The 18191-nt window shown below is 43.4% G+C and overlaps 3 protein-coding genes and 1 long non-coding RNA gene across 6 annotated transcripts; 2 read left to right on the forward strand and 2 right to left on the reverse strand.

The window, feature by feature from the left end:
* Positions 1-1756: 1756 nt before the first annotated feature.
* On the reverse strand, positions 1757-9078 carry LOC133488105 (microtubule-associated protein 1B-like). Of its 2 annotated transcripts, XM_061795582.1 has the most exons (6): positions 8954-9078; positions 7606-7748; positions 6011-6607; positions 3181-5210; positions 2748-3095; positions 1757-2423 (listed from the first exon to the last, which is right to left on the reverse strand). In XM_061795582.1, exons 3-6 carry the CDS (start codon positions 6426-6428, stop codon positions 2268-2270), a joined length of 2952 nt encoding a protein of 983 aa, XP_061651566.1. In that variant the 5' UTR covers positions 6429-6607; positions 7606-7748; positions 8954-9078; the 3' UTR covers positions 1757-2267. The 2 variants fall into 2 exon arrangements, with proteins under 2 accessions (XP_061651566.1, XP_061651567.1); XM_061795583.1 differs by lacking the exon at positions 7606-7748 and having other exon boundaries at positions 8954-9076.
* Positions 6439-7562, forward strand: LOC133488108 (uncharacterized). The gene is made up of 3 exons (XR_009791559.1): positions 6439-6573; positions 6678-6745; positions 6954-7562. It is a non-coding gene; the product is annotated as an uncharacterized LOC133488108 (long non-coding RNA).
* Positions 9079-9431: 353 nt separating the features above from the next.
* Positions 9432-10899, reverse strand: LOC133488107 (cocaine- and amphetamine-regulated transcript protein-like). Its single transcript, XM_061795586.1, has 3 exons — positions 10765-10899; positions 10598-10678; positions 9432-10365 (listed from the first exon to the last, which is right to left on the reverse strand). The coding sequence occupies exons 1-3, from the start codon at positions 10897-10899 to the stop codon at positions 10258-10260; spliced, it is 324 nt and encodes a 107-aa protein (XP_061651570.1). The 3' UTR covers positions 9432-10257.
* A 21-nt stretch (positions 10900-10920) lies between these two features.
* Positions 10921-17984, forward strand: yju2 (YJU2 splicing factor homolog). Of its 2 annotated transcripts, none has more exons than XM_061795585.1 (8): positions 10921-11058; positions 14558-14658; positions 14960-15104; positions 15190-15324; positions 15765-15946; positions 16416-16575; positions 16777-16927; positions 17771-17984. In XM_061795585.1, exons 1-8 carry the CDS (start codon positions 11056-11058, stop codon positions 17899-17901), a joined length of 1008 nt encoding a protein of 335 aa, XP_061651569.1. In that variant the 5' UTR covers positions 10921-11055; the 3' UTR covers positions 17902-17984. The 2 variants fall into 2 exon arrangements, with proteins under 2 accessions (XP_061651569.1, XP_061651568.1); XM_061795584.1 differs by lacking the exon at positions 10921-11058 and adding an exon at positions 12302-12459.
* Positions 17985-18191: the final 207 nt, after the last annotated feature.

An 18191-nucleotide genomic window follows, 5' to 3' on the forward strand; every position in this document is an offset into this window, starting at 1 on the left:
AATTAAATAAATGTTTTTAACGCTAAAACAATTTATTTTTTGGAAGAAGAAATTAAAGAAGATCTTACATTTCTTAAAATACAATACAATTATATAAATAATTGTTGTTGCACTGTATTTCAAATTTTTATGTAAATGATATGTTCCACTTATTTTCCTGAATAGTTCATACACATGACAGCCGACAAAATTTTAAAGTCATAAACCATCACAATTTAATAAAAAATTTTATACACACCTCCCAATGATTTTGATTTGAAAAAAAAAAAATAATATTGTATGCGCTGTTGTATTTTGCTACGCACAACAGCGTTGTAAGACCTTTTAAAGTTTTGAAAGAACTGAAAAGTCATTTTCATTCCATATGTATAATGTGATTTGTGGCTATGCCAGAGAAGAACTGTGGTACTGCATGTGGAAGTCTGGCGTGGCAGAGAAGTATGTTAGAATAATACAGGACATGTACGAGGGCGCGGCACGTTGGTCGACTGGTTAGAGCGTCAGCCTCACAGTTCTGAGGTACGGGGTTCAATCCCCGGCCCCGCCTGTGTGGAGTTTGCATGTTCTCCCCGTGCCTGCGTGGGTTTTCTCCGGGCACTCCGGTTTCCTCCCACATCCCAAAAACATGCATTAATTGGAGACTCTAAATTGCCCGTAGGCATGACTGTGAGTGCGAATGGTTGTTTGTTTCTATGTGCCCTGCGATTGGCTGGCAACCAGTTCAGGGTGTACCCCGCCTCCTGCTCGATGACAGCTGTGATAGGCTCCAGCATGCCCGCGACCCTAGTGAGGAGAAGCGGCTCAGATAATGGATGGATGGATGTACGAGGGCAGCAGAACAGCGGTGAGGTGTGCTGTCGGTGTGACAGACGAATTTAAGGTGGAGGTGGGACTGCATCAGGGATCAGCCCTGAGCCCCTTCCCGTTTGCAGCGGTGATGGATAGGCTGACAGATGAGGTTAGACTGGAATCCCCGTGGACCGTGATGTTTGCAGATGACATTGTGATCTGCAGTGAAAGCAGGGAGGAACAGTGAGAAAGACGGAGGCATGCACTGTAAAGCAGAAGAATGAAGATTAGCCGAAGTAGGACAGAATATACGTGCATGAATGAGAGGGGTGGTGGGGGAAGAGTGAGGCTACAGGGAGAAGAGATAGCAAGGGTGGAGGACTTGAAATGCTTGGGGTCAACCGTCCAGAGCAATGGTGAGTGTGGTCAGGAAGTGGGGTGTGTAGACTTTTTCTATCCACTGTAAATTCCCTTGAACTCCCAAGGACAGTCCCCCGCCCCCCTCTTTGGAAAGCCCTGCAAGTCAAATTTTACATTAATATTAGTTATAACTAGGGCTCAACTGATATGGATTTTTTTTAGGAAGACGCCGATTCTGATCCTCGGCAAAAAACAAACAAAAAAAAACTGATAACCGATTAATCGGCCGACTAATTTTAGATTAAATATAATGGATAGAATAACTTTTATTTTTGGTCCATTAATGCTGACAACAAAGATATAAATTACAACCAGAACATTTGACTCTTTTACAATACTTTTGTTCTTTAATATTTGTTTAATTTTACAACAGAGTGCCATTTTCAAGTACACTAACCTGCGAAGAAGCGTGAACTGATTCATTTATCTACAGATTTAGGCCACAAATGTACGCAGTTTATAAGCAACATCATGAGTCAAGTTACTGGCAAAACATGCACATACATGATGCCCTTGAACATCAAGTCACATTTCTTCGACGCCATTATTTTATTTGCTGTGAAATAGAGACTAAAAAACAAAAACAAAACACCAGAGATGCCTTTCTCAGATGTCCAACCGTTGCATTTGAAATATATGATGTACAGAGAGGACGTTCAACTCAAACAGCAACCCCATCTTTTTTTGTCCGCAGTCATGCAAACGCTAAAACGTACCAAAAACTTGGTATCATTGTTTGTTTGAATGTCATTATCTTTGTCGTGGGTTGCGATGCGTTAATGTGTTCCAAAAAAAAAAAAAAAGTACAAAAATCGATTTAAAGTGTGCAGCTGATCAATTGGTCGGGCCCCGGTTCCAACGCACGTCAGCTCATTACAAACCACTTCCACGGTGACCATTTGATGCCATCAAGGATGGATTTTCGTGTTGATACATGTTCCTTTTGTGTTTTGGCGGCTCGAGAACATCATGCAACGCTCGTACGTGCGTCGTGTGAGTGCGGCATCACAAAGACGAGAGCTTTTTGCGCGTCTTTCCGTGTGGCGGCTGTTGTCCATTCAGAACTGGATCTTGCAGGCCGGGAAGGTGTCGTCCTGCATGGCCACGGTGCTGTTGGAGCCCAGGACCAGGACGCCCAGCTCCTTCTGGCGCTCCGCCGTCTGCTGGTACCAGTCCTGCATGGACGGCGACTCGAAGGTGGGGATCAGCGTCACCTGCGCGTTGACGTGCGAAGATTACAAAGAGTCGCCGTCATAATACACGCGCATATCATTTCTTTATTGATGATCAATCATCCATTGTTTCATAAAAACAAAAAGTGCCAATTATTGTATGGAATAGTTCACTGAAATATACATAATCAACCAATTATTTAATCAAGTTAAATACAAATGTAAATGGTTTAGTAATATGTTTGTGTTTTATGTACAATTGTTTATTTAAAAAAAAAACAGAAAACAATAATAATATAAATGAATTAATTGTAGAACCGGTGGTGTGAAGGACGGTTTTGAGGGACGACACGGGGGCGTGGTCACCTGCGTGGCGTGCTCCCAGCCCGTCTTGGCGCGGAGCAGCGCGTCCAGCGTCTGCCGCATGAGCTTCTCCCTCTCGGGGCAGTCGCCGCTGACAACGTAGCAGGACGAGCGGACGCTCTTGAAGAAATCCACGCCCACGGTGGACGACGACGCTCCGGAGGGGACGTAGGCCAGGTCCACGAAGACGCTGGCGTCCTCGGAGGAGGAGGGACAACGGGACTCGCTCGGTGCCGATTTTGCCGGGTGAGTATTGGACAGACGTGACGACGACGCGTCCTTTTTAGCTTTCGCGACTGCGCTTCCCGTCCGGATTTTCCCCGGGCTCAGCTTCGGGGACGCAGCCGTCACCTGAAAACAAATTCAGGAATTCAGTATGTGGAGGGCCGTTTACTGTACGGACCTTCTAGGATCTTTGGTAAAACAACAAACACACCCCAGATATTTTCCCTCGCACACCGCTCGTTTTTACTTTCTTTCCATGAGCACCAGCGTCCGACTGCGGTACGGGCATGGTCGTGTCGGGATGCGGAGGCAGCGGCGGGCTATCCCTGAGTCGGGTGGGAAGCGGGTCCCGGGGTAGAGCCTGACTGCCGTGGAGGTGTGTCGGAATGCCGCAGGACCCGTCCTCGTCGGAGTCCAGGACTCCGTCGGCCGTGGTGGACGGGCACTCCTCCGTGAAGACGGGGGCGTTTGAGTCGCTGGGTGTCGCGGCCTTGTGGTTGCCGAAGTCTGGCGGCTTGAAATGCTTGAACTCGCAAGGGGAAACCAGACATAGGTCCACGTCGTGAGTCGGCGTCTCAAAGTGCAGGGTGCCGGGCACCGGAGGCCGCCCCGTTTCTGACGCCACAGACCTGAAGGGCTTCTTGGACAACCCGGCCAAATGGCCTCCGTTGGGATGACGGCCGTCGTCGTCCGCCTCCCGCTGACTCCCCGAGGCGGGCCCGTGCTCCAACGACATGGACAGCGACTCATCCACTTCGGTGGATTGAGGCGAGCTCACCTCTGCCGGCAAGGAGTGCGTTGAGGTGGTGGTGTTGGCCACGGAGGGGGACATGTCAGAGGCCCTGTCCTTCGAGGTGCCCAGAGAGAGGAAAGTCAGGTGTTTCTCTCTGGGGTCGGTTTGGGCCGGCCCGGATGAAACATCGAGTTGGGCGACTTCTGCCGGTTCCCGCGACTGCAGCCTGCTGAGGGCGTCTCTGTTGCGCCACACGTCATCCGGAGACAGACAGTAAGGAGTGTGGCCTGCGCTGTTGGGCCTGGAATCCGGGGAGGTCCTCTCCTCCGACGTGGCCTGGTTATCCGGGGACGATCGCGAGGGTGGACTGCTTCTCAAAGCCCCGTCCAGGAGGGTGTACTCAGTTGGGGTCAAGTCCGACTCAACGCTCGCCTCGTTCTTGGGCGTCTGCTTCAACGGGGACGGGAAGCCTACCGCTTTTGCTGGTTTCCTAGTAACTCCGAGCTGGTCTGCAGAGTCTGCACCTTCTCCCGGCCTTTCCGTGGCCCCCTTCTCTGGGTCGGCACCTGTCTTTTTTCCATCATCTGCTGCATCTGCCTCTTCTTTTTCCATCTCCTCCTGAAGTTGGAGGAAATCAGCAGTCATATCCTCGGGGGTAGATGTTTTGGAGGCACAGGGGGGCTCTTTCTCCTCCGGCTTGAGTGTGGCCTCATTGTCCGGCCTTGTGGCGTTGCTAAGTTGCAAGTCTACGTTCTTGCCGTCCTTACCGGGTGTCTTCTTTGTCTTTTTGGGCCATGTTTTGGAGTCCTTTTTGGTGTCTTTTTTGAGCTTAATTCTGTTGTCGTTCTTTGGTCTGGACACGGGGCTCTCCTTCTTCCTCAATAGGACATCTTCCTCCTTGCAACCCGGCTTTCCGTTCTTTTTAGCATCCTTCAGGCTAGCTTTCTTGGAGCCATTCTTGTCTATGACTAATAGTTTACCCTTGTCCTTTGCCTCTTTCCCCGATTTGGTGGGCACCTCCTTCCCTTGAGCGCGAACGCTGTCCTGGCTCTCGGCTCTTTTGGTCCCGCCTACCTCCATCCTCTCTAGGTCCCCGGTGGTCACTGTGGGTTTCCGGAGGAAGGCCAGGCTCTTGAGCTTCTCCAGGCCCTGCAGCAGCTTGGCCTGCGGAGTGACGCCGGGGAACAGAACCCGGACCACCTTTTCCCGGGGGCACGCCGGGTGCCACACGAGGAGCGCGGACGCCGAGGCCAGCGCGGCGAGGGAGGGTCCTTGTGGGGACGCGGCGTCGGGCAATTCTCGCATGAACGTCTGGTACTCCTGGCTGTTTTTGGCTGGGCTGAGGATGTAAAAGTCCAGCTGTCCCACGCCCATCTTTTGGAACAAGGTGATTGGCTCGGGGGGGACCATCGACGGTCGAAACATTGGCTGGGGTTGGATGTTTAACTTCTTTAACAAGCGTACAGTTAGAGCAGCCTGGTCTGTATCCCTCACTACATTGTCCACACCTGACGGGACACGGAAGGCCAATATTACTTGATTTTAATTCAACAATAAAAACAAGCAAAAATGTTGTAATAATATTATGAAAATGAAGTCATAATAATACAAGAATAAAGTTGTAAATCTTTGAGGATAAAGTCGGAATATGTGAAAAAAAATAAGGTAAGAAATTTGTTTTAATAGTATGTAGAAAACAACCATTTTTAGACAAAAAATCCTACAATTTTCAAGAAAAAAGTCAGAATATTACAAGAAAGAAATCTTTGTTTATAAAACAAAAGTCATACTTTTATGAGAAAAAAAGCCATTTTATGTCTATAAAGTTATATTTTTTTTCTGAGAATGAAGTTTTGTTGAGCTTTGTAGTCCTAAATTTTTTATGACAATGAAACCGTAACACTACGAGAATAAAGTTGTAATGTTATGAGGGGAAACAGAATTATGTTATTTAAATGTAAATTATGCGGGAAAACAAAAATTACGAGAATAAAGTCAGAGTATTTATTATTTCAAGAAAGGAGAACTAAATCTGGTACAGTGATAGGGACCAAGCCAAGCAGGTTTACACTCTATTGTAATAGCCTATAGACGCCACAAGATGGTGGCAAAGGACTACTTTAGTATAAATGAAGCACTTCAATTCACTTCAACATAGTTCCTTGGCACCAGCATGCCACAAGATGGTGCCAAAGTAATATTTTTGCTGCTTCTGCCAATAGGCAAATTTGCTAATGCCGAACCGCAAATATGCGGGGATTTACGGTAATTCAGAGTTTCCCCTCATATTTGGAAAATTTGGACTCACAAGGCTGCCGTTCCACCTGAAGCCTGCCAGGGGGGTTAAAGAAGACCACCCCGAGCTCCGGGGAGATGAGCCTCTCGGACCCGTCCTCCCTTAGCGTGTCTAACTCCGTCTCGGCCACCTTCCTCTCCAGGAAACCGTTGATGCCGCCCAGGTTGTCTGCGCCGGCGTGGGTCAGCAGCAGGGCGTCCACGCGGTCCAGGTGGCGCACCAGCTTCCAGAAGCAAGCCCGCGGATCCGAGCCGCCGTCCAGCAGCACCGTGAAGCCGTTGACGGCGAAGAAGGCGCAGTCGCCGCGGCCCGCGGGGAAGGCGTAGCAGCACGGACGAGACAACTTGAGGAAGCCCACCGTGGGGGGCGGAGGCAGGAGCGCGAACGGAGACGCTGGGCTGAGGGAAGTGAAATCCCCCGGGGCCGACATCGCATTCACCACCTCCTTCTTTTACGGGTGGGGTCCACGCAAAGGGACTCTCAGACCCTGATGGACCGGAGGGCCTTCCTCCAGGGGGCGCTGTTGTTGCTGCACACCGTCAGACTGAGCTTGGACGGAGGATGTGAGGAGGAAGGTGAGGAAGACGGGCAATGGTCTTCATCTGGAAACTGAAAGATAAGGATCCTTAAAGTCAGCTTCATCCATACTATCTGAATGTCTGTCTAACACTGCCCCCAGGTGGCCAAGGTGCGCACACAAGAATGAGCAACACGATGTGCATGGAGGGAGAAAGTGTGACAAAAACGGTTTGATGCTTTTTAATTCTATTTAATAATGTCATTACTGTATGTTATATAAAATATAATACTGTGCAGTGCTGTTGTTTTCATTAAAAAAAATACATATATATTTTGGGCAAGGCTTTAACGGATTAATGGCAGTTCCATTCATTTCAGTTGGGAAAGATGATTTGAGATACGAGTGTTTTTGAGGGTTTTTTTTGTTTTTTTTTAGGTCACAGACGCATGATGAATGGACAAAAAGTTTTCCACAGACGTACACGTAGGGTGGAACCAATTGCCTAATTCTTCCAATTTTTGTACTTCCTGTCTGGTGACCCAATACTTTTGTCCTGATGTAAAAGTCAGCCAAAGCTTGTGGGTGGGTGTGGGGCTCGCTATTGTTTTGCTGCCACAATGTTGCTGTCCTTCACTTTCCTTCCTTCCTTCCTAAGCTGGCGGGTTACCATAGCGACAGCCAGTCGTGAGGCGTCAGGGCCCTCGAGGCGTTCTCCGCCGGCCTCGACACTATCTGAAGCAATGATGTACATTTACGACCGAAATCACATTTTTTGGTCCATTAAATTATTTTAATTTATTCCCAGCAATGAATTTTTTTTCATTTCGTAGCATTTCTCTTGGCTGCACTGTTCCAGTACGGCGTCCAGTATGTATATATGGATGTTGGAAAAAAAGTTGGAATTTTTACAGGTAAAAAGGTCACCATATGGAAATCAAGCTGTAAACAGATTAAAAGCAAGAATTTTAACACATTCACTGCCATTGACGGCTTTAGAAGTCAAATATCCATGTTAACTGGGAAGGCTGGCAGTGAATGAGTTAAATGAATAAAGTACAATTTTACTAAAATATATTTGTAATCTTACAAGTATAAAGTGGTGCTTGCACTGAGTCCATTATTTGCAGATTTTCGTTATTCGCGGCAGGGCTCGGGTCGCTGCATTGCGTGATGGGAGAGAAATTCCCTGCAGGTCGACGTGCTTCTAGTTGGCATGCCGGGAGAGAATACCTGCAATCACCAAAGACACTTCACTGTGTGTGCACTTAAGCTGAAACGTTGGCCTCGAACTCATTAAAAGTTGATGCGTCGCTGGAAAAAAATGCTTTTGACAGCAGAGACCCACGCTCCCTTTCACCAGTCGCTTCAAAGCAATGCGAACATTTCGTTTTACGTTCACAATATGCACGGCTCGTATTTAAATCATGTAAAAAAAAAATATATATTTTTTTTAAACGTAGCTGAATAACAATTTTGTAAATCTGAATGTAGACATGAAATAAAAAAATAGTACAAAATAATTACAGTATGTGAAATTGAGTCAATTGATGCGTTGATTTATGTATAAAATAAAAACACAAGTACACGCGGGCTAACAATTAGCATGTGGACGTATGTGGCGGTGTTGTTACCGTTCAGGCAACGGATATCCGAACACAAAGAGTGCTGCAAGACATGTAGACAAACCATAAAACAATCCTCACTCAGGCATATATTCTTTATCCGCTGCGAACGATGACTAATATTACTGCCGTACTGAGAAGCCAAAAGAGGAGCAGTGCCTCCACCCAGTACTGTATATCAATATGTCTGTCTTATACTGCCCCCAGGTGGCCAAAGCGTGCACACCAGAATGGGCAACACAATTGAGGGCCAATTTTTTTTAAAATTATTTTTCTCATTCAATTTAATTGTCACTAGGCTTTGTTTTCTCTTAAAAGTATAATATTACAGAGTGCTATTTTTTCATGTTTAAAAAAAAAAAAAAAAAAAAGAGAAGAGTGCTTTGAGTTCCGAGCGTGGTCACGGAAGAAATGTTCCTCGTATCTCAGGGCACCGCTGCATTCTTAGATTGTGTGTCGCTAATATTATGGTCCTATTTATACAGCCGCCTGCGTCGTGCACATTGAACATGATGTACACGGTGAGTAATTATCATCGCACGCGCACACACACACACACACACACACACACACACACACACATCGGTTAATTAATTATTTAGTTTTGTAATCTTCATATATGATTTCTATGCATATAACTGCTGTGAGTTCTCATGATAAAAATATGATTTTAATGTCGGATGCTGGCCATATGACTGACTGGCATACATCCTCCCGTGTCGCAGTCAAGCCTGGTTTTTGTTGTTGTTTTTTTAGCCTCCCTCTGTTATTATGATTAGGAAAATGAATAATACAGAAATATGAAAGACGTACCTATGTTTTGCGCCCGACGAGGACGAGCAGCGAGCGTGCGTGCGTTCGGCCTCTTGCTCACTCTTCCTCCTCCTCCTCTCCCTCAGCCTTCCTCCTGTTCCTCCTCCTCCTCCAGCCGGCTGTTGGACGCCATGTTGGATGCCGCCCGTGACGTCAACCCAGCTTTTATACTTTCTCATTTGATTATTATGTATATAGAAAATAATGCAAAGAAATGACGTACAAATTATGTATGTAAAAGCAGAAACAGATGAATATGAAACATAGTATAAAAAATAAGTATTTTAAAAATAATTTTATATTGCTGTAATTTAAATATAATTCTAATTCTATTTTTTTTAATATTTGAAAACAATTCTTATTTTTGTATATATTAAGATGAAGCAACATACCATAAACCAATTCACATGCTGTATTTATTTTTTTAAATAATTTATTCTAAATGTAAATGTTTTAAAATTATGTCTACATTTTTTACTAATATCCATCCATCCATTTTCTGAGCCGCTTCTCCTCACTAGGGTCGCGGGCGTGCTGGAGCCTATCCCAGCTGTCATCGGGCAGGAGGCGGGGTACACCCTGAACTGGTTGCCAGCCAATCGCAGGGCACATAGGAACAAACAACCACTCGCACTCACAGTCATGCCTATGGGCAATTTAGAGTCTCCAATTAATGCATGTTTTTGGGATGTGGGAGGAAAAGGGAGTGCCCGGAGAAAACCCACGCAGGCACGGGGAGAACATGCAAACTCCACACAGGCGGGGCCGGGGATTGAACCCGGGTCCTCAGAACTGTGAGGCTGACGCTCTAACCAGTCGGCCACCGTGCCGCCTTTTACTAATATATTGCTCATTATTGCTATGTATTTATTTGTTTTCTATATCGCAAATGAAAATGTGCTTTCCATTATCATTTGGGTGTTGATAGAATATTACAAATAGTTTTTTTTCTTTTTTTATCAAATATTATGCCGCGAGGTCACTTGCATACTTCAATGTCAAGGATGTAAATGCAATTGGGTTTTTTTTCCCTTCACTTTTATGACAACAACTTAAGACAAAACGTGCATTTATCTTAGATTTGATTGGATCACATTGCTAAAATAACACAAGTTGCCCCCGAGGAAAAGTATTGACACATTTTCAAAACAATACACTATTGAGTTGTACAAAAAAAAAAAAAAAACAAGACACTCCTACAGTTTAATGACACACATCATTTCAATCCATCAACATTCCGCCTTGTCACAAAAACAACAAACACTTGCGGTATACAGTATGCACACCAATGCATTTGTTTCCTCTCACAAGCACTTGAGGACGTAAAAGTTACAGGAAGTCCCCCGGGGACAGCTGCACAGTGTGCCGATACGGGATCCTTTACGCACGGCGCATGGCTCCCCCGCGTCACACTGAAAACATTATTGCATTCATAAAATACAACAACGTACAATAAAATAAATTCATTACTATACTAGCCTTGAACATCACACATACTGTTTTGTTTTTTTTTAAGTAAAAAAAAATGACCCCCAAAAAAGTATTTTATAAATGGACTAAATACAACTTTGTAAAAAATAATATATATAAGATAACATAATAAAGGTGCAAAATCAAGTACAACACCATAAATTTGAGACTTACAGAGGGCAGCCAGCCCAGTTTTTTCTCAGAGGGTATTTCTTTGCTCCTCAGCTTCTCCAAGACTTCTTGTAAAGCATCAATCTGCATTGAAGCCATCAAAACACATTATGGAACGAGGCGTTATTTCAAACACACATACGCACAAACTCATCCGCACGTGCTCTCACCAGCGCTTTCTCCTGTTGGCTTTTCAACGTGAAATCTAGCGAGCGCGTCTCCACGGAGGCCTCGTCGGTAGCGGACGCGTACAGGAAGACAGCGGTGGCGAGGAGGAGGTGGAAGAAGGCCCGGGTGCAAACCATGGCGGCGGCAGTCAAGTGACGCTCAATTCTGGAGGTGCACGCCCCTGTCCCCCTCGCTTTATCGGGGCCTCTGACATCAGCAGCCCGCTGAAATATTGATGGAGGTGATGACCTTTGGTGAACCCCATCACCGGCCGTTCGCCCAAGAGACGATGGATGGTAAATAGCCTCCGTTAGACATGTTTGATAAAGCAGCATTTCAATGTTTTCTCCAGTCAAATGAATGGAACTGCATACCATTTTACACAGCCGCCTCCTCCACCCCCCCCCAAAAAAAGTGTTGTTGTTTTTTTACATAGCACTCTATAATCTTACAATTTACAATGAGACTGCTCTGGTTGTCTTAGGGTTGGTCTCAGGTTGTCTTTCGAAAACAACCAGGGCAGCCCAGCGATCGATTCAACGCGCTGACAATGAAGTGACCTGGGTGAATGAGAATATTCACCGGACGTAATTAAATAGAACTCAAAAAAGATTTTGACTACGCTACTGTTAGAATTGCATTCAATCTTTGCGTGCCACTAATGTTCAATAGAACCTTTAAAGCAGAAAGCGGGCCATGCGGGTTAACCCTGGATGACACCAATCTGTAATCACCATCCCATTTCCTCTTGTTGGAATAACCTAAAAGCAGTAGAGCACACGCACACGCACACACACACACACACAAACACACACACACACACACACGCACGGCAATTAGCCACAAGAAATGCCACATTAAAACAAAATGATCCGTATGATCGTAATGCAGTGTGCTTTGTATTGACCACCCCCAGAAACAACAACAACAACAAAATGTTATATATTAATAGGAGACAATTTATGCATCCCCCACAGTTTTAATAACACAAACGTTTTTTTTTTTAATTATTATTTTCATTTCAGTAACAAAATAGGACAGAAATGTGTAAAACAAATAGTTATCAAGAATACAGTCTAACAGAACAGTAGCAATGTGAACAAAAACATATAGCATCAATCTTTGTAAGACTAATGTTACTATCCATACGGGATAAAAACAACAACAACATGAAGTATTATGTAATAAATATAGAAATATGTGGGAGGGACAAAACTTTGAATGACAGGGGAAAATGTTAGAAAAAAGAAAGCCTCATACACTTTGTATTTGATGGAAATTGTTTTTACAACGTTGCCCAGAATGTGGGAGGCTTTCTCCCCCCCCCCCTCCCCGCCCCTTATCATCTTTACTGAGTTACCCAATTTTTTTTATAGTTCAGAGTAAAATAATTAGATACTGCATTTGGCTTACATCAATTACATTAATTTGTGTATTATAAGGAATGAACAGTAAAAATTCATAGCGTAAACTGAATTTAAAAACTTGCAATGAGAAGAATGGTCTGTGGAGGGCAGCAAAGAGCACAGAAGCTTCCATCCCGCCTTCCACTCACAAAAACAAAACGAAGAAGAAGAACCGGAAGTGTACTGTCGGCCTGCTAACTACTGTACAGCGTACATCTCTAACTAGTTCTTCTACCTCTCACGTTTAGCTGTCTAGCAACTGCAAGAATGTCAGAAAGAAAAGTTTTAAATGTAAGTATAAAGAACAAACATATAACTAATAATTCGTTTATATAGTGTGCGATTGTGATGAACAGGGGATCAGTAACAAGCTAGGCTCGCGTTAGCTCATGCGGCCGCAGTTAATGTATTTGGATGTCGGTGCTGTATTTGTGTAAAATTCCAAAGATGAATTGATTCACGTGAGATCAGCATGATCTGAAAGCTCCTTTAAAGGCTCTTCCAGTAATACAAGTATCATTCTCCTGTGACAAATATTGAAAAAGTTATGATTCTTTCAAACCAGTGATTTGTTGTTGAAGAATAAGCGTTCCTAACCTACCTAACATTCTTAATTTCTATCCTACTTTTAAATGGCTGGCATCATTGTAAAGCTCGCTAAACACAGAAACAGACGATTCTAGTTAATTAATTTCAGTCACTACGTGAACCAATATAGGTAAATCTCAAGATGACTTCACAATTTGAAAACTACAATGAATATTAAGATGAAAATTTCAACACAGAATAATCGAAAGACCTCTTATAACGTAATACAAATGTAATATAAATGTAGTAAAATACAGCAAATAAGGCTATTTAATGATCATGGTTGCTGTACATGTTTTTGTTGTTTTGTAATGAAGTTTGTATATTACGGAGCCCCCCTGGTGCCAAGGTATGAGAAAAATAAAATTAATTGATAATCTGTTCCCTCAATTTAGTAAACTGTACCCTCAGTTTAGTAAACTGTACCCTCAGTTTAGCAATCCGTTCCCTCAGTTTAGTAAATGTCTGGGGCTCCGTATACCTACGTATATCTGTCAAGTGAAGTAAATTCTATTTGTATGTTATATTCTTACTCGTGTGAATTCTGTGTATAAATTGTCATGTCGTGATATATCCTACATCCCATTTTTTCAACTGAAAGGCAATATTGCTGTAGTTCGAGGGGGTTGATCATTATATAGCAGTACTAGCAGGACTGGCTACAATTAGCCTGCGTGTTTCCTAAACACAGTACTAAATTGAGGGTACGGATTACTAAACTGAGGGTACGGATTACTAAATTGAGGGTACGGATTACTAAACTGAGGGTACAGTTTACTAAACTGAGGGTACGGATTACTAAATTGAGGGTACGGATTACTAAACTGAGGGAACAGTTTACTAAACTGAGGGAACAGATTATCAATGAATTTTATTTTTCTCATACCTTGGCACCAAGGGGGCTCCGTAGTATATGGACTGTACATGCTGTATATTTGTACTTATATTTTGCTATTGAACAGTTGAAAGAAAGCCATCAAACTGATGAAATCTAATCCAGGTTTACAAAACAATGTTCAAAAGTCAAACAGAGTTTGCCGATGGCATTCACGTGATGTGTGGTTTAATTTGGCAGTCAAGCATGCAAAAAAACAAAGTAAGAGTTGAGAATGCACAAACACTCTGTAGATTGTTAAATATATAGTGAGGAAGAAATGTAGCACAGTTTATAGGAATTTGTAGTTGATTAAATTAATGAAATTAGCCTTGGAAGCGAAGGACAGGAGAATATCAGTAACATCATAAGAGACCTGGCCAGCGGAAGCTTCCAAAAATGTGTGTGCCTGTCGATCATGTTACATATTATGATGATTATAATTCAAAATTTGGCAGAAGCATAGACAAATGTATATTAAAGTTGCACTTATGGATTTGGAAAAATAGCCTTACTCACCTAGACGTTTTTGAGGGAAGTTTGTCAACTGGAAATTTGTGACACGTTGTCCGAGTATTATAACGTGTGTACTTGCTCTTTCGAGAAATTTTCCAAGTCGTGATTAAAACTAGGGCATCAGTAGTGTTGTCTCGGGTTAGTGGGAAGGTGAAATACGCAAACGCCGTGAAACACGGAAAACATCAGTTCTACGCCACTTAAAATCGGGAATGTGCAGCGTTGGGTGACCACTTTGCACAACCAGTCACTGGTGGATAAACCGATCTAATGTACACCAACAAACAAACATTTGAAAGGGAGGCTCCTAGAGCCAAGATATTAAATAATCTATTAATTTGAATAAAATGTTGTTGCAAATTTGATTGAGACATTTTATTTTTTTGTCTTTTTTTTTTTTTTTTTTTACAGAAATACTACCCTCCGGACTTTGATCCGGCCAAAATCCCTAAACTTAAACTGCCCAAAGATCGACAGTATGTGGTCAGATTGATGGCACCATTCAACATGAGGTAAGTGTACCACAATCAACAACTATTCGCAAGTAATGGATCATATGGATGCCCCCCCCCCCCCCCCCCCCCCCAAGAATTTTATAATTGCCTAATGGCTGATAGTTGAAACCCTACATTCACCCCAAACTATGATCCCACACCACTTTATTTAGTTTGCGAATGGTGACTTACTGTACTTCTTGGTGTTCCCGACAAGCACCGATGCATCTGTACTATAAATGCCATCACTAGTTTGTGAAACGATTGAGTGAAATGCTTATTGCCTTATGGTTATAAGTCATTGTTTGATTGTGTACAGGTGTAAAACATGTGGCGAGTACATCTACAAGGGAAAGAAGTTCAATGCACGTAAAGAGACCGTCCAGAATCAACTATACATGGGTCTCCCCATCTTCCGCTTTTACATCAAATGCACTCGCTGCCTAGCGGAGATTACCTTCAAGGTGGGTTTAAGCAAGAACGTGGCCATTTAAAAAAAAAAAAAAACGGCGCTGTGTGACGTTGAGAATGGTTCACGCATGATTCCAGACCGACCCGGAGAACACGGACTATGCCATGGAGCACGGCGCCACCCGAAACTTCCAGGCGGAGAAACTCATCGAAGAGGAGGAGAAGCGAATCCAGCAGGAGCGAGAGGATGAGGAGCTCAACAACCCTATGAAGGTCAGCGGATGTGAAACCACAATCATTATTCTAAATGTATTAATTTATTAACTAACTGCACGGGCACCGTTTGAAGTTAAGATTTTAAAAGCTCAACGGTCATGCAAGTGTCAGACATTAATGCTACTGAATGCGGCGGCTCTTGATATCGGTACAGTTTTTTTCGATATTGGACCGATCAGTGTGATGTTTTTTTTTTTTTCCCCCCAATATCGGCGGATAATTATCGGTCCTGATAGTTATTGTGCATCATTAGTTCTTTTTCCATAAAAATGCAATATTCTGTCATAAAACAACTACATTCTGCCTTATAAAATGCAATACTTTGCCGACACACGCAGCACTACCTTTTGACGCAAGTGGCAAGCGCACGGCAGCGAGCCAGTCGCCAGATGGCACAAGCAGCTAACATAGCATCGCTTGCTGGCCCCGTCTAACAGGTGCTAGAGAACCGCACGCGGGATTCCAAGATGGAGATGGAGGTGCTGGAGAACCTCCAGGAACTGAAGGAGCTGAACCAGAGGCAGGCCCAGGTGGACTTTGAGGGGATGCTCGGCCAGTACAGGGAGCTGGAGAAGAGAGAGAGGGAGCGCGAGATAGAAGAGGACGAGCGGGAGACCAAGTAATTGGACATTACATAAAGTAGATATCTCCCCCCCCCCAAAAAAAAGGCTACGCACACTAAAAAATACATCCGCTTAAAGCCTCCGGTGACTCAAATTTGTGCCACCTGGTCGTTGCAGGGCTTTCCACGCCACGAGAGACTCTAGCCACCAGCTAGTTCCCGAACTAACTGGCGCTCCACTTGGCTTAGTAGCACTAAGTTTGCACGAAGCACTAAGTAAACAAGCTCCTTTCTGTTCACAGCCATGTTGTTAGTGTAAGCAGTGCACATCAGTGAGGACACTCTTTGAACTACGGAAGCTGCTAAAGAAATCGATCTGACAAATAAACTCAAATTATTCGATAAAATTGTAATCGCCCAGCCCTAGGCTGTAAAAGTGCGTCAAATTAAGGAAAAATATACCTCAGGTTATACTAAACTTCAGAAGTTCTTTAGTTGCTCATTGTGAACCAAATGTGTTGCGCAGAGACATGCTGGAGCGAGCGCTGGTGAAGAGACTGCGAGACTCGGACTCTGAGAATGAAGAGGAGAGCAACAGCAGCAGCAGAGACGTCCAGTCACAGGAAACCTCCAACACGGACAAGCCGACAGACATCCTCACAGCTGACAAACCCACAGAAACAAACGTACGTACGACCACTCACGTGCGTCCATGGCAAAAATTGAATTAAAAATTTTGTCATGAATTTTGTCATTTTAAGAAAAAGCTCTTCATTTGATGGCATATATAGCTATATTGGATAAGGGGATAGCTCCTTCACACATCCCTGTAGAAGCTGCTATTTTTGGCCACTGTCACAAAAATTCTTGTGCTTGTTGCATCGCAGGGGGCCATCACAGTGAAGAAGGCCAAGGTGGAGAGCTGGGAGAAAAGTGTGGGCACGCTGGGTGCCGCTGGCGCTCTTGGATCACTCGTCGTGCGCAAGAAATCGGCGGTGACGAGTCAATTGAAGACTGCCACCGCTAGCTCGCTAATGGGTAACAGTCCAGACTTTATGGATAATATATCACAAAACTGCTTTATTGACCATGAAAATCCACATATTGTCACAAAACTGCCATAAAACCTAGAGGCTAACCAATGTCATTTTGTCATAAAACCATTACTTGTAGTTACAAAATGATATAGTTTGCTAAAAATGGACTATTTTGCCACAAAAATATTATTTGACCCTAAAACAATCTTTTTTTTTTTTTGTCACAAAACAGGTGCATTTTTCCACAAGAATTGCTATATCTTGTCAGAAAACAGCCATTATGTCATAAAAATGTTTTGTCGCAAAACGGCTTTATTTTGCTATTAAAAATATACTCTTTGTTTTTTTTTTTTTTAAGAAACTGGCTCTATTCAACCATAAATTTCTATAATCGATGGCCGAAATGGAAAACCTCCTATATGCAAGATATTCTCATCTGCAGATTTCACGTTGACAAATAAGCAATTTTTTTTCTTTTTTCCTTTCTCAAAAAAGTACATTTCAAATAGGAAGTTTCGCCCATCACATTGAGCAGATCTATGGCGGTGTTAAAACCTTTTTAAGCAATAAATATTTTAACCCAAACAGTGGACCAATGCATTTAGACAGATAATATAACAATACAGTATATTCGTGTACCCTGTTTATCCTCTGCGAAGAATGACTAATATTAGTGCTCAGGAGTTGTGATGTTACGAGCACAGAACAAATTAAACTCTTATCTCAAGGCTCCACTGTATTGTCACAATACTGCTACATTTTTCCATAAAAATGTGTTCATGTGAACAAATTATTTTGTCATGAAACAAAATACGATTGTTTTTCTCTCTCCCCCCCCGTACAGACACAAAGTCATCGCCGTGTGCCAGCAGCACGGCTAGCTTGTCAACTCCTTGTGCAGCCACCCCAAACGGGTCTTCCTCGCTCAGTCTGCTGGGTGCTTATTCAGACAGTGAGAGCAATGACAGCGAATGAGGATCAATTTTCACATGTACATGTATGAAACCATGCCATTCAGTAAATATATTTGTGTTTTAATAAATTCTGTTTGAATGTAACCGAATTTTTGTGAATTCTATGACCGTACTCTCAATATTTATTATTGAATGTTTCTTAGTGCATACAGGACATTTTCTTTTTTGGAATTAAAATGGGAGTTAATAAATACAATAAGTGGAGACAAGTGCAGCTCACTGTGCTTTAAATTGTGACAATGTCATTTTGAAGGACACAGCATTTTTTTTTTTTTTTTTTTTTCATAATTT

This window comes from Phyllopteryx taeniolatus, chromosome 13 (assembly GCF_024500385.1).
Source record: "Phyllopteryx taeniolatus isolate TA_2022b chromosome 13, UOR_Ptae_1.2, whole genome shotgun sequence".
Classification (NCBI taxonomy): Eukaryota; Metazoa; Chordata; class Actinopteri; order Syngnathiformes; family Syngnathidae; genus Phyllopteryx; species Phyllopteryx taeniolatus.